Below are 16,968 nucleotides of genomic sequence, written 5' to 3' on the forward strand. Positions count from 1 at the left end.
CTGATGTGTCAGGTAACTGTTTTTAACTATAGAAGTTTCTTGCGAGGCAAAGGTACATCATGCATAGTCATGCCAAAATACAAAGTCATCCATAAAGGGAAATGATCCGAAATTTGCATAGAGAAGTCTATGGACTTAGTGCAAGTAAAGGCATCAAATTGATTTGCATTAAGTATATACCATTGTGTGTGGGAGCGTATATTGATACCAAGTTCTACACCCACTATTGGGCACTGATGACGTCAGTGGGGATGTCGTAGTATCTAGTCCATACTATGCATGATGGAGTTGATGGTTTATTGGCTTGTGGATGACTACTATTAGGTTATAAATTGCACTTTCTTATAAGGTGAATTTGGGCATGTTCTTGGATTCATCTAGGTGTATATATATATATATATATACACACCATTGATCCAATGTGGCTGAGTAGTCATTTACTGCATCGTGATGGACGGTATATCCTTTTTTTTCAAAAGTTTGGCATTAGAGAAGAGACGGGCTTAGTACCCATGGGACCCCCTTATCCCACAAATCAGGGGCAAGGCACATCAATCGGGGTAGCCAGCAGGGTTCGAACCCATAACCTGGGTTTTGACAACGAAACACCTTAGCAACTGAGCTACCGCCCGATGATAGTATATATATCCTTTTTGGGTAGGCATTAAGTGCTTCATAAATCACACGCTCTTATGCTTTGAAGTACATTTTGCCATGTCCTTTTCTCAGAAGCAATCATGTGTGTTTTGTGAGAGCTATTGTCTTCATAGTCTGGTGAATTATTGAAATCACCACACAAAAAAGCATTCGTGACCCATGGATAAGCTTGTAATTGCTGAGCTCGCATTGCAAATGTTTATGAAGCATATATAGTAGCAAACTCAAATAGTTCACCATTCACCATACATTGAAAGATCATCCGTCTGCCTTGAGGATCATTATAGGCCAAATGAGGTTGTAGCTCATGCCTAACCAAAATGTCAGAACTAGAAAAAGCATGATTACGAGCATAGAAGATACGAAAACCAGCAAAACCACCTTGCCTCCTAGCAAAAAAATGTTGGTTGTGTTCTTGTAAGCAAACTATGTGCAGCTGAGTTCTATGTATGTAAGCCCAAATCAGCCTCCATTTATTTATTTGAAAGAGGCCTTGTACATTATATGTCAAACATCTATGTGGTGTATACATATTTACATGTTTTGTAGTGGGAGCAAAAGCTCTCGAGTTTCCACTAGCATGGCTGCCTGGCTCTCGGCATAGCCATGCTCAACATTAACCATAGCATCTGAATCACTGGCCTTTCCAGAGTTATTTGCAACATCTGCAAGGAGTAGTGATTGGGTTTGCTCATATAACGAATCAGCTCTCACAATCGCTGACCAAAGTTGACCAACCCCTGTAACATCATTAGTTATTTCAGCAGTGTGATGTCCACTAGCCAAGGCAACCTCCGTCCAATTGTGCGAGACAACAGGTCTCAGTCTTACTGTTTTTTTGGGGTTTGCCAAGCATTTGTATCTTTCTTTTCTTTCTTCTTAGATTTAGGCATAGGAGAAGTAGTGGATGCAACTTTCATTTTTCTTTTGTCTATATTAACATTTGAGGCATGTTGTATATTTTTCCCTTTTTGGGTTTGCACTGTTCCCACTGGAGTGTTCTCATTCGATTGCATTGCAGCAATTGGTGGTTGCAATAACACAATCGGGCTCTCTGATTGCATATGACCAAATTTGCCACAAGTAAAGCAAGAGCCAGCAAATCTTCCCCATTTAAGTTTGAAGAAGACATCTTGGGAAGGCATGCCAATCATCTCCACATCAAATTCAACATTTGGTGGTGTGGGTTTATCAGCATCCCACAATATGCAAAACCTATTGACATTTCCATTCATGCATGAGGGCCATACAACTTTACCCAATGCTTTTGCAAAAAATGATAATGCAGCCCGGTAATAAAGCGGGAGATCAACTACCTCCACCCATACCGGGCACTTGTGCCTTATGAGACTTTGATAATCCTTGGTTGGCAGCCAAGGGTAAACATGCACTAGTTGCCGACATAAAACAAAGGCTATTTTTCTAGGAGTGTTTGTTTGTATTGTGGATCTGTGAATATCACTTAAAAAAAAGCCACGGTCAGCTTTATGCACACTAGCCACAAAACAACCCCCCAGCTACACTTGAAGCCATTATGCAACATCTGTTGGATTTGGCATTTTCGTAGGTAAAAAAAGGACTACTGCCTTCTGAGCCAGATTCATCACAGGATCAAGCATTAGATGTCCAAGGAGGCGCAGGAGTCTCCCAAACTTTTTTGATTTCTGTAAAGCCTTCATCAAGAGTGTTCGCAATCGGCTGCAAATCAGGATTTTCACAATGTAAAAGGCAAGCATCTGAATCTCCAATGAGAACTTGTCTTCTTTTTATATCACCACGCTTGAAAGTTTGTATTGAATCCATAACAAAGAGACCGTACAAAAAAGGGGAAAAATCCCAAACAAACAAAGAGAGAGCAAGGGAGAAGAGAAAGAGGGCAATTAGAGATTCACCCGACACAATTAGAAGAAAACAAGAGGTTGAGAGAATGAAGGGAGAATCCATAACAAAGAGACTGTACAAAAAAGGGAAAAAATCCCAAACATAGACAAACAAAGAGAGAGCAAGGGAGAAGAGAAAGAGGGCAATTAGAGATCCAACCGACACAATTAGAAGAAAACAAGAGGCTGAGAGAATGAAGGGAGAGAAGGAAAAAAACCTTGTGCAACAAAGTCGAGGCAAGGGAAGATAGCTGGTAGCAGGTAACAGTCCTGTAGAGGGTAGCCGACAGCAAAAGTGGATGGGCCATGCACGCACCATAGTCACAAGAAAAACGTTTCAAGGTTTTTTTCGTTTCGAGGTTTTTCAGGTTTTGTTTCGAAAGGTTTCGTCCCTCGGCTAAGAAACTGTGAGGTTTCGAAAAATCAATAATTTCATAAAGTATAAATACTTAAAGAACTTATAGTAGATTGTAGCCATCTAAAAACATAGTGTGATGATGAAAAAATGGTCTCTTCTCACACATCTGGAGGAACCATTCTTATTTTGGCAAGGCATTATTGCAATTTTGCTTGATTAGATGCCAGAAGTGGTTCAATCAAGTATTCTTAAGAAATTGAAGAAGAGAAGGTAGAAATTGGGAAAGATTTAAGACATTGAAGGATGGTGTATGACTTGATTAACATAACAAAGCAAGCAATGATGCAACATCCTCTCTAAGCATAGTCAATTCGTATGCTAGGAAGAGAATGATGGAAGGAGGAGTATGAAGGCTTTCAGTAGTTAGGGTTAGGGTTTGGAGGTACTGCAAACATAAACGTAGAGAGCAGAGAGAGAGAACACAGGCTTTCAGTAGTTAGGGTTAGGGTTTGGAGGTACTGCAAACATAAACGTAGAGAGCAGAGAGAGAGAACACGACTCGTTGTATTCAATCTAATAATGTGAAGTACAATAGCCACATAATGAAGTGACCTAAAAGATGTGTTCACATGTCCGGCCATAAAGTGTGCCGGGTGGACCAAAACACTTATAAACTGTTATAAGTGAAACTAAGCTAAACTGGGGAAAAAAACCTCCACTAACTGAAGTAAAAAGTGCCCCAGTAATCTACTGATGATCACTAGCTTTCCTCTGAGTGCATACACAGCATAAAACCCAACAAACCCCCCTGGAGTGATATGTGATCACTGCACATCATCCACCAAAAGGAAACAAATTCAAAGCAGTGCGGAATGCTTCGAATTTCGGACGTGGTAATGCCTTGGTGAAGATGTCTGCCACATTTTGATCTGTAGGACAGTAGATCAGACTGATATCACCTGCCTGGAGTCTCTCCCGAACAAAATGATAGTGAATCTCAATGTGTTTCGTGCGAGCATGAAACTCAGGATTCCTGGCCACAGCAATGGCACTCTGACTATCAGTATAGATAGGTGTAGGCTCCTCCACTGAAATATCCATATCAGTCATGAGACGACGCAGCCAAACACATTCAACAGTAGTAGTGTAGGCTGCTCTGTACTCTGCCTCACGAGACGAAGTGGCCATTGTGGTTTGTTTCTTGCTTAGCCAAGAAATGCATGAAGAGCCAAGAAAGAAACAATTTCCACTAGTGGAATGTCTGGTATCAAAATCACCAGCCCAATTTGAATCACTGTAAGCGTATAACTGCATGTCTCCCCCCTTAGGATAAAGCAATCCAAGAGACAAGGTATATTGCAAATACCGGAATACACGCTTCATAGCTTGCCAATGTGACAATCGCGGGCTGTGCATGAATCTGCTCAACTGAGATACGGCATACTGAATATCTGGCCGTGTAGTACACAAATAAATAAGGCACCCAACAGCCTGAGTATATGTAGTGGCATCAAAGGAAATACTGTCATCTTGTAGTGACAGTTTCATCCCAGGCTCCATAGGAGTGCTAATAGGCTTGCAATCCTGAAATTTAAACTTCTCCAGAAGTTTAGCAACATACTGAGATTGCAACAACCCAATGCCTCTGTTATCCTGCACAAACTGTATGCCCAAATAGTAGTGTACGAGCCCCAAATCAGACATGTCAAATGTCTGTTGTTGCAGTATCTCTTTAAAAGCTGCAATTTTGTCATCATTTGATCCCATGAGCAAGAGATTATCTACATAAAGACTGATGACCAGCAGATCTTTCTCTTCTTTCTTTACATACAAAGTGGCTTCAGATGGACTGTTGTTCACAAATCCTTGAGTGAGTAGGAAAGCATCTATCTTTGCATACCAAGCTCGTGGAGCTTGTTTCAAACCATACAAGGCCTTTTTCAGCTTGCATACTTTCCCTTCATGACCATGTTCTGCAAAACCTATGGGCTGATATACATAAACTTCCTCCTCGAGGTCCCCATGTAGGAAAGCAGTCTTGATGTCCAACTGGTGAACAACCCAACCACGATGTGCAGCCAATGCAATGACACACCTAAGTGTCGACATACGGGATGTAGGAGCAAATGTCTCCTCATAATCAATGCCCTTCTTCTGTGCATAGCCCGTTGCAACTAGACGGGCTTTGTACCTGTCAATGGATCCATCTGCATGTCTTTTCAACTTATAGACCCACTTAGTACCAATGGCTTTCTCAACCAAATCCCATGTTTGATTCCTTTTAATAGAATCAAGCTCATTCTGCATGGCTTTATTCCAATGCACATTGTCTCGTGCATCCACAAATGAATCAGGCTCATCATCATCCTGTAAACTGGCTGCCATAACCATATTCAAATCCATGATATGTGCATGCTCATTGGTCCGTCTCTCCCTACGAGTACGACCAGCAACAGGACCCTCTAGATGGCTGTCCTGTAATGTCCTCAAATACCATCTAGGTATGTGTCTGACCTGTGGTGCATGCTGCCCCATATTTGGTTCAGCTTCTGGCTCAATTTGCTGCTGAATTTCTGCACCACCTTCATGATTTGCTGGCTGTCCTGTACCCTCATGTGTTGGATCACCAACTGTGGAATGAAACTCCATAGGTAGTAGACCTTCAAACACATCATTTTCAGCCTGATTTGCATCATAACCAACCATGGATATTTCTGATTTTTCATCAGAAATCACATCCCGACTAGTGAATATCTTCCTGGATAGTGGGTCATATAACCGGTAGCCCTTGCTCTCACGGCTATACCCAACGAAAATGCATTTTGTGGCTTTATCATCCAACTTCCTCCTCAACTCTTTGGGTATGTGTGCATATGCAAGACACCCAAAAGTACGAAAATGTGATACCGAAGGCTTGCGGCCATGCCAAGCCTCAAAAGGAGTAATGGAAACCAATGCCTTTGTGGGACATCGATTCAAAATATGACAAGCACACATGGCAGCTTCCACCCAAAAGATATGTGGTAGCTTCTTTGCCTTTAGCATACATCTAGCCATCTCCATGAGTGACCGATTCTTCCTTTCTGCAACCCCATTGTGCTGTGGAGTATAAGGAGTAGTATGCTGATGTTTCATACCTCTACTCTCAAGAAAGGAATTTAACATGCGTGACATATATTCCCCCCCTGGGTCAGAACGGAGAGTCTTAACCTTGCATCCTGACTCTGTTTTAGCAAGTGCTACAAAGGCCAAAATGCATCATATACCTGTGATTTTTGTGTCAACGGATAGACCCAGCATATACGAGAGAAGTCATCAATAAATGTTGCAAAATATTTATGCCTTTCTTTGACCGATGCCCTTGTTCTTGTTGGTACATGTTCTTCATAGCCTGTCATATGTGTTAGATGTGTATGTATACACACACACACACACACACACACACACACACACACACACACACACATATATATATATGTGTGTGTTTGTGTGTATGTATATATATGTGTGTGTGTGTGTGTGTGTGTGTGTGTACATACATACATACATACATACATACATACATACATACATATATATATATATATATATATATGTGTGTGTGTGTGTGTGTGTGTGTGTGTGCATTATGTATGTATGTATGTACATACATACATACATACATACATACATACATACATACATACATACATATATATATATATATATATATATATATATATATATATATATACATATATATCTACATACATACATACATAATACATACATATATATATATATATATATATATATATATATATACATATATATCTACATACATACATACATAATACATACATATATATATATATATATATATATATATATATATATATATATACATATGTATGTATGTATGTATGTACATACATACATACATACATACATACATACATATATATGTATATATATATATATATATATATATATATATATACATATATATGTATGTATGTATGTATGTTATATATATATATATATACATATATATGTATGTATGTATGTATGTATGTATGTATGTACATACATACATACATACATACATACATAGATATACATATATATCTATGTATGTATGTATGTATGTACATACATACATACATACATAGATACATACATATGATGGGAGAATACAGAATTAGGGTTAGAATTCATTCATGGGAGACATACACAAAGAAGTAAGGGAGAGAGAGAGAGAGAGAGATGTGGGGATAAGTCAACTCATGAGGCATGAGTGTGTGACTCCCCTATCACACATGTATATTGCACTAGTACACATAGTGCACTTAGTACATTAAAAGTACTAAGTGTACTATGTACTATAACTTATGGGCTTGTACACACTATAAGGGTGGGCATGACGCCTTTACCCCAACAACCTCCCACTTAAAGGCAAAGTGCCCTTAAGTAAAGGAAAAGAAAAAATCAGCATGTACATGATAATATACAAGGCCATATCAAGGCTGAAACTGGCCTCATCCAATGCCCATCAAGTGTCTGCAATGAGCAAACCGCTCCGGAGGCAAACTCTTCGTTAGCAGATCAGCCGGGTTGTCATCCGTATGAATCTTAACAAGCTGAATTTGCTTGTTCTCTATCACCTCTCTGATGAAGTGATACTTCACATCCACATGCTTCGTCTTGCATGAAAGACAGGGTTCTTTGCCAATTGGATGGCACTCTGACTGTCACAATGCAACAATGGAATATCCCCTGTATAGCCCAAATCAACCACTAACCGAGATAGCCATAATGCCTCCTTGCAAGCCTCTGTGGCTGCAATATACTCGGCCTCTGTAGTAGATAAGGCAGTGCACTTTTGCATCCTGGATATCCATGACACAGCACCTCCTGTGAATGTAAACACATAACCGGTAGTAGACTTCCGGTTATCTGGATGACCGGCATAATCCGAATCCTTGTAACCATGCACTAATGCATCCTGTTTGCCAAAGCAAATGCACATATCCTGTGTGCCCTTCAGGTATCTCATGACACCTTTCACTGCTTCCCAATGCTTCTTGCCAGGGTTGGCCATGTATCTAGAAACCACTCCCACTGCAAATGCAATGTCCGGCCTAGTAGCAACCATGGCATACATGAGACTGCCACAAGCTGAAGCATACGGAATCTTGGCCATATCAGCCCTGTCTCTATCCGACTGTGGGCTGTCCATAGCACTGAGTTTCACATATGGAGGCAAAGGAGTACTAGTCTTCTTCCCCCCGTCCATATTGAACCTCTGCAAGACTTTGCCAATGTATTCCTTCTGAGACAAATACAACACATGCTGATTTCTGTCCCGAAGTATCCGCATACCCAAGATGTGATTTGCATCACCCAAATCCTTCATATCAAAGGTTTGATGCAGCCTCTGCTTCAAGGCATCCATCTCTTTACGAGATTTCCCGGCAATCAACATATCATCAACATACAAGATGAGGATCAATAGACTGCCATCCAAAGCTTTCTTGGTGTACAAGCAGTGATCTATGTCACTTCTCCTGAATTTCTGTGATTTCATGAATGTATCAAATTTATGATACCATTCTCTTGGTGCCTGTTTGAGCCCATAAAGACTCTTTTTCAGCTTGCATACAAGCTTCTCCTTTCCACTCACTGCATAACCCTCTGGCTGCTGCATATATATCTCCTCATGGAGATCACCGTGAAGAAAAGCAGTCTTCACATCCATCTGAATCAAGTCCAGATCATCATGCGCAACCAAAGCTAACACAGCTCTAAGTGTGGTCATTTTGACCATTGGAGAGAAGATCTCCTCAAAGTCCACACCATATTCCTGCTTAAAGCCCTTAGCCACTAACCAGGCTTTGTATCTTGGCTTTGCATCTGGTGCAACTTTGAGCCTGTATACCCACTTGCATGGCAAAACCTTCTTGCCTGCAGGCAAATGCACCAACTTCCAAGTTTCATTTTTATGCAGAGAATCCATCTCTGACTTCATGGCACGCTCCCAAAGAGCTTTGTCTGCCCTCTGTAAAGCCTCCTTGTAACATGAGGGCTCCCCACAGTCAGTGAGTATCAAGTAGTCAACCCCTGGAACAAACCTGTCAGGGGCTCTGGAGGGTCTAGTGGACCTCCGTACCCAATGACCATCATTTGCAGGTTGCTGTCCAGCCTGCATATCACCCATTGGTGGCTCGTGTTCCATGCCATAAGGCTGAAATATCATGCCCGGTATCTCCTCCAACTGTGGTATATCCATAGGGATATCTTCTGCCATCTCTGGCTGTCCATTTGGACCATTTTCAGCACCATTTAAGGGCTGGTTTTCCTGCTGTAATGGCTGATTTACAGCCCTTTGTTGTTGTCCATGATGTCCATCATCATCAAAGATGACTCTGCCAGGCTCCTGTTGCCTTGCAGGCTCCTTATACATGCATGTTTCATCAAAAATGACATCATTGCTGCGTATGATCTTTCTATTCACGGGATCCCAAAGTCTATACCCCATTTCACCTCTGTCACCATATCCTAGGAATATGCATTTGTGAGACTTAGGATCAAGTTTGGTGCGCATTTCCCTGCGTATGTGCACGTACGCAACGCAACCAAACACTCCCAAGTGCTTGTATGACGGAGGCTTCCCTGTCCATACTTCCTCTGGCACTTTCCCACCAAGCCTCGTGTTAGGTGACCTATTTATAAGGTGAACGGCTGTCATAATAGCTTCAGCCCAAAAACCATGAGGTAATGCAGCATGTGACAACATAGAACGGACCTTCTCCTGAATGGTCCTGTTCATCCTCTCTGCTGTCCCGTTTTGTGGAGGATCATAAGGAGTAGAGAGCTCCCTCTTGATGCCTTTAGCATCACAAAAGTCCTGAAACTGCTTGGACATATACTCTCCACCATTGTCGGAACGCAAAGCCTTCAGTGTTTTGCCAGTTTGATTCTCAACATGAGCAACAAACTTCTGAAACACTTAGAATGTATCACTCTTCAAACGAAGAGGATAAACCCACACCTTGCGTGTGGCATCATCAATAAAAGACACAAAATAGTTTGCCCCTCCCAAAGAAAGCTGAGGCATCTCACATACATCTGTATGCACAAGCTCTAACTGAGCATCTTTCTGTCCAAGAGCTTTCTTGTGGGGGCACTGTAGTTGCCTACCATATATACAATGCTCACAAAACTGAAAACTTGAAAACTTTAGAGAAGGCAAGTAACCCAAACGAGACAATTGCTCCATTCCTTTGACACTCATGTGTCCCAACCGGCTATGCCACATAGAGATTTCCGGCAGCTCGGTTGCATTTACATTAGCATGGTGACAAACACCTGCATGCATGAAATAAAGAGTGTCCACCTTAGAGACTCTGGCAACAACCAGTGAGCCCTTACTAATTTTCCACTTTCCACTACCAAATGTGGTAACATAATCAGCATCATCAAGCTGTCCAGTAGAAAGCAGATTCTTCTTGATCTCAGGCACATGCCTGACATCATGGAGCATAAGCTGTGAGCCATCTGAAAATACAAGCCTCACATCACCTCTGCCAAGAATCTTGCATGCATGGTTATCACCCAAATAAACCACTCCTTCATTGCCAGCAGTATACCTGACAAACAAGTCTCTGCAACCTGTGACATAAAAGGAGGCATCTGAATCAATGATCCATGAGTGCATACCATGACCACCTGTAAGAAGTGAATGGGCATCAAGTGAAGAAGTAAATAGGACCTCATCCTCACTGCCACCTGCATGTGACACATTGATTTCTTCAATCTTGACTCCACTTTTGCCCTTTGGCTTTACATCTTTGGCTTCATCTTTCTCTTTGTCTTTGCCTTTTCCCTTTTCCTTTTGATCATTTTTCCATTTGTAGCATTGCTTTTTAATGTGTCCCTTCTTGCCACAATAATGGCATTTCAAATCCTTTTTGGAGCGAGACTTGCTCCTTCCCCTTTCTTGGCTTTTCCCCCTTTGTTGGGATCTCCCACGTGCATTCATTGCATTGGACTTTCCAACAGAGTTGTTTTTCCTGTTCATCTCTTCTTGAAGAAGAGCAACATCTGCATATGACAGCATAGCATTCGAATTGCTAGTGGCTGTCCTGAATGTGTCCCAACTCTCTGGCAAAGTGCATAACAAAAAGGTGGCTTTGAACTCATCGTCCATTGCCAACTTTTGATTGATGACCTGGCTGACAATACCATTAAACTCATTTAGATGGGCTGTCATAGAAGCCCGTTCCTTCATCTGAAGACCTATGAGTTTCTTCAACCAATACACTTTGCTTGAGGCACTTTGTTGGGCATACAAGTCCTGCAATCTCTGCCACATTCCCCAAGCTGTCTTCTCTTCACGAATGCTGAAAAGTAATGAGTTTGACACAGACAACATGATAGTAGATCTTGCCAGCTCATCCATATCTTCCCACTCTTCGGCAGTAAGAGAAGCGGGCATCACACCCCTTTCTTTGATAGGCTTGTGCTGCTTTTTCTGGAGCAACACATTGTAGCACTGGGTTTGCCAAATATCATAGTTATGCGAGCCTTCAAGCTTCTTGATGTGAAGCAATGAAGAGCTCTCAGCTGTGGTTGCCATAGCAAAATGCAACCTGTCAATGCCTGACTCCCTGCAAAATGTGCAAACACTGCACCAAAAGCACACAAAGTGCTCACAGTTTTTCTCCCAAACTTTATCTCCCACTGCGGAAGCAAGAATGCAACTTTTCTCCCACTTTTTGTGATGAAAACACCAAAATCTGGTTGCTGCAGATTTTGGACAGCACCTTAAATGTGCTCTTTTGCCCTTCTAAAGTACTGTACAGCAGTACCAAGTGCTCACCAATGATGTACCAAACCTGTCCCGGCAAGTACAACAGCTGAAATTGAACCTTTTGGTCACTCAAAACAGTGTACAGCCATGCCAAAACATGCGCAAAGCTGTGCCAAATCTGTACCAGCAGGTACAGTAGCAATAAATGCTCTCCTGGCTGTCCAAATGAGTGAAAATCAGACTTTTACAGTCCCGAACACTGCATACAACAGTCCCGAACAGAAATTGGGCAAAAGCCCCTTGACTGCAAGCTGATTTTTGAGGATTCAAGGCATAAATGTCTTGCCTGCTGCTTTGCCAAGCTCAACAAGCATGAAAACTTGAAAAGCCCCTTGATTTAAGATCAATTTCTGATCATACATGGTACATTGACGCACATGAAGGCATCCAGAGTGTTCACGATGCTTCCCCTTGGCCACATATACATCCAATACATGAAAGCCCCTTGATTTACAGGCACATTGAGTGCTTGTAAGGCATCAACACATTATCCACAGCATCAAATGCGATTGCCTGCATGCAAATCAACCAAATCGGCACAAAAGCCCCTTGATTTGCACTGCAATTTGCTGCAATTTTGCCCAAATGTGCGATTTATCACATCATACAGCATGTATGAGTGCTTAATTGCACAATTACATCAAAAGCCCCAAATTTCGACATCCAATTTCCTGCAAATTGATCCTGATTGTGACCAATTTCCTGCGAATTGATCCTGATTGTGACCAATGTCACCCAATTTTGCCAATTTTGCTCAAAAATTGAGCAATTGGGCACCTGTACTTGCTCAATTGATTTAATTGATAAGAAATTCGCAAAAATTAAAGGCAAGTACCTATGAAATTCTGAATTTCTCTGATTTGCAGGTTGATTTCTGTTGCAGGAGGGGGGGGGGGGGCGTGATGAATATGCTGGTGCTGTATTGATGCAGGCAGGCCAGGGAGGCGCTCGACAGCTGTATTCGTGCAAGAGAAGAAATAGAAGGCAGCTCAACAGTGCTCAATTGATAGGCGACGGGCAAGCGAACTAGTTGTGGCGGATGTTGACTAGTTCGCAAGAAGCAAGGCAACCAGTCGTCAGGTGTACAGGGAGAGTCGGACGCGTAGCTCTCCTCGTGGTGGGCGACAGGACCTCCTCTACGCCCAGCAGCCAGCCGTCTAACGCTGAAGGGCCAGCGCTGCCTGTGGCCTTCGCCGCTGCTTTCGCCTAGCGCATCTACACGCTTGTAGTCGACCCCTGCTGCGAGCGCTGCTGAAGGCGCCTGGCAGCGCTGACACGCCTGTGTGTGTTCCAACGCCCGCCACTTCTGTTTCGGCTCACCTGCCTGCACTTCACGCCAGGTGCTATCGCCTGAGTATAGACAAAGGCCTACGACTGCCTAGTCTACCGCTTCACCAGCTCCATGCCTGTTGTTGGTGCGCTGGCTGCTGCTGCGCTGACTGTCCTGCATTCGCCTTCTTCTCCACCTGCGCCTGGGAGAGCAGCACTGCTTAAGACAAGTGATAGGGTACGACCAGCACAGAGATTCAAATGGGCACCAGCTCTGATACCAGTTGATGGGAGAATACAGAATTAGGGTTAGAATTCATTCATGGGAGACATACACAAAGAAGTAAGGGGGAGAGAGAGAGAGAGAGAGAGATGTGGGGATAAGTCAACTCATGAGGCATGAGTGTGTGACTCCCCTATCACACATGTATATTGCACTAGTACACATAGTGCACTTAGTACATTAAAAGTACTAAGTGTACTATGTACTATAACTTATGGGCTTGTACACACTATAAGGGTGGGCATAACGCCTTTACCCCAACAACATATATATATATATATACATATATATCTACATACATACATACATACATACATATATATATAACATAGATACATATATATATATATATATAACATACATACATACATACATACATACATACATACGTATATATATATATGTATGTATGTATGTATGTATGTATGTAGTCGGTGAAGGCTGGTGGGTACCGATACATATATATATAACATAGATACATACACACATATATATATATATATATATATATATATATATATATATATATATATATATATGTATGTATGTATGTATGTATGTATGTATGTAGTCGGTGAAGGCTGGTGGGTACCGAACCCAGATCCTTGCCCTAGGAGGTCAAACCCTTCACCACCAAGACATATGTTTCACGTGGTTTTGCCGGCGTGTGCTCGTGCCTGAGTGATTAGCTGACTGCCCACCCTTTGCATGCAGGCAGGCAGTCACGTTGGGGTAGAAACTCAACCTTTTTGGTGGGGTGCGCAGTGAGCTAATGACTTGGGAAACTAGGGCAAGAGCACAACGACAAGTGGCTACATTTTGAGTTGATTAAAGACCTGCTTTTATAAGGCTCTCACATTCCTCCCCCCGCCCCTTCCCCCTTTTTCAGAAAACATTTCAGCAGCTTTTATGCAAAAAGGGAGGTAGAAGAGCAACTTGGGAGTACCCTTTTGCTGTGGCCGGTGTCAACCTCACATTCATGCTTATTCAGATGCTGGATCTTCGTTCTGGTAGTCGTTACGTCTCAATTTAACTAACTTGCCTTGCCACTTAATCGAGCCAAGAAAGCATTCTCAGCTTGCTGTACTTATTCTTGCTTATCTGAAGCTGCTTGTCAAACCTTACAGCAAAACCAAGCACATGGAGTGGATCAAACTTCCTTAGGATACTGGGTGGTATGCCACCCTATTGTGCCCTTACTGGCAGTAATGCTTGTAATCTGAAAGGGTACTTGCTGCTACTACTGATATAAGTACCCATGTAGTAGCCAATTCATTCACGATCATGTTTTCTTTTTTCCTTGGATTTTTGATGTATGTTGCAGAAGAAGAGATGGCGTTTGATTTGCTCTACTGTGTAGCATTCAAAGTAATGGACACCTTGTGGTTGGCGATGCATGCTTCATACATGGAGTTCAATGTATGGTCTCCTTACCTGTATTTTTTGTTTCTCTTCTGCTTGCTGTCATGAAATAGCCATTTGCCACATTCAAAGAGTTTTTTGACTTGTTAGTGGCTAACTTTGACAACTACGGGTTTTGGCCTAGGTTCTGGGTCCTTTCAAAGGACCACTATATTGTTTAACTCAGTGCTGGCATTTGTCCATGTGTATTGATGTTGACAGGCAGTTTTGAAAGCCACACGTGTGCAGTTAGAGCAAGAATTAACAATGGAGACTGTCACTCGGATTCAAGACATGCCATCGTACACACTACTTTGCTGATATAACAAGCTCTTCTAATCTAGTGGGGGTCCTCAAACACAACTTATACAGAGTTCTTGCAGTTTTTAGGAATCATTTATCATTATTCAGCACAGCACTGTACCACAATAGTAGTTCTTACTGATCTCTCTCTCTCTCTCTCTCTCTCTCTCTCTCACACACACACACACACACACACACACACATATACACACTCACAGGCAGGTCCCTTATAGAGAATCTTCTCTTGGACTACGTATTCTTACATGAGAGGGCTTGAACGAGACCTTTGGACTGCCTTATTCACACACATGCTGATGTTTGATGGAGTGCACATTTGGTGCAATGTGCCGTTGAAGATGACAAACAAATAGGATAAGGATGCCCTTTTCTAATTGAATAGTTTTTGGTGTCCACCTCTAGTATAAGCTGGGTGAATAAATTGCTTTCAGGACTATTTTGTAATGGTGAACTTTTGTATCCAAAGACTTGCAAACGAGTAGCCCGTCAGTCTGCAGCACCCCTACATTTGAAAATGGTAGTTTCTGAGGTCATAATTTTAGTGCCTTCGTTTTGCAGAGCTTGCATGATATGTTTGTCAAGTTGATATTTGTTCCTGTTCTCTCAGCAATGTGCCCCTTTTTCATGCAACTTGTGTCTATTTGAAGGGGAATCATTTTTGTATCATCTCCATTGTGAAATGGAGCTGATGCTTATCATGCTAATGATGCTACTCGTTTTTATGATTTGTTTTTCATATGAGGTGTGCTGTCTTGTTGTAGTAGTCGTGGAGTCATTAACACACATTGAAGCAGGTAGACGGTATAGATTCCCGTGTTTAGTGGAATGACGCAAAGGCATTACCAAATGAATGTACTTGTTGTATTCACTTTCAATCATTTTGGAGGAGTACTGATAATCTTGTCAAATCTGACCCCTTATTTGTATGCTGGTATGGCAGTTTTCTGATGCTCATTAAGGAGTTTGGTGTTGACAGCTTTTTGGGCTACGAAGATTCCCCACATAATGTATTGCTTTTGTCACAAATAAATTTGAGTACTTAGGGACAGGAGGTTGATGGTGGCTCTTGTGAAAACGGTAGCTATGCTGTGAGGCATGCTTGCAACAAATTGTGTGCTCTTCATGTGTAGCACTGCATATTGGTAAGTTTGGTACATCATTCTTCCTTCAGATCTGGGCACATGGCAGTTGATATAGCCGCAGACTTGGTGAGTTAGATTTTGTAAAGCTTCAATCATTTACTCTGTTACGTGGTGGTGAACATGATACTTCTCTTGAACCAGTAAGATGGCCTTTAATGGACCACCTCTTCTTTTCTTCCATTGCTATTGATTTATCGTAGTGACTTCACTGGTCGTGATCATGCTACTTGATGATGACTTGATTTTGTGGGCAACTCCTTGCTTACAGGTTTGTGTTCATAAAACTATGTTGGGGGAACCTCTCTCGGACCTAATTTACTCATGTAAGGTGTTAACCCATTGCGACGTACTATATTTTACGTCATTAATTTAAATATTCTGAGTCATGGGCCGGGCTTGTCGGCACCATATGTTAAGGATGAAGGGATTGGGTGATCGCCGATGAGAGGTGCACCTTGAATATCAGTAGGATAAGGATTAGGGTCGGCCGGCCATGTATGGGCGCCCAAGTGTGAACGGCCAAGTCAGCTATAAGAGTCAAATGTAACCCTAAAATCCTCATTCTCATGTGTTGTGAATACAAGAGTGCTCTTACCTTATCTCTTTGGTTTCCTTCTCCTGCGTGTGAGAGAGAGAGAGAGAGAGAGAGTGAGAGAGCGATCGAGCACTGTGTAGCGGCATGGCGGCGGAGAGGCGGTAGAGCGGCGATGGCGGCTCCTCCTTCACGGCTGCGACGCGGGAATCCTTCAAGGCGGCGGTTGAGCGGTGAGTGACACATCCTTTGGCATTCTGTTTGAGCTTCCTTC

At 42.2% G+C, this 16,968-nt stretch overlaps 1 protein-coding gene across 10 annotated transcripts in view; it reads left to right on the forward strand.

Moving 5' to 3' along the window:
- LOC147603538 (uncharacterized) overlaps positions 1-16,325 on the forward strand; it is a 44,155-nt gene extending 27,830 nt beyond the window's left edge. For 2 of the 10 annotated variants that reach the window (XR_015265494.1, XR_015265495.1), the window contains exons 7-11: positions 14,188-14,308; positions 14,426-14,473; positions 14,623-14,717; positions 14,922-15,537; positions 15,961-16,325. Coding sequence is in view for 3 of the 10 variants with exons in the window: in XM_086795878.1 (XP_086652004.1) it covers positions 14,188-14,308; positions 14,426-14,473; positions 14,623-14,717; positions 14,922-15,020 (363 nt within the window). In the remaining 7 variants the exon portion in view is untranslated. Of the gene's footprint in view, positions 1-14,187; positions 14,309-14,425; positions 14,718-14,921; positions 15,578-15,960 lie in introns of those variants that run through there. The other 8 variants (XR_015265499.1, XM_086795877.1, XM_086795878.1 and 5 more) reach the window with 7 other exon arrangements.
- The last annotated feature ends 643 nt before the right edge of the window (positions 16,326-16,968 follow it).

This window comes from Cibotium barometz, chromosome 63 (assembly GCF_041138505.1).
Source record: "Cibotium barometz isolate CiBa-2024 chromosome 63, ASM4113850v1, whole genome shotgun sequence".
Classification (NCBI taxonomy): Eukaryota; Viridiplantae; Streptophyta; class Polypodiopsida; order Cyatheales; family Cibotiaceae; genus Cibotium; species Cibotium barometz.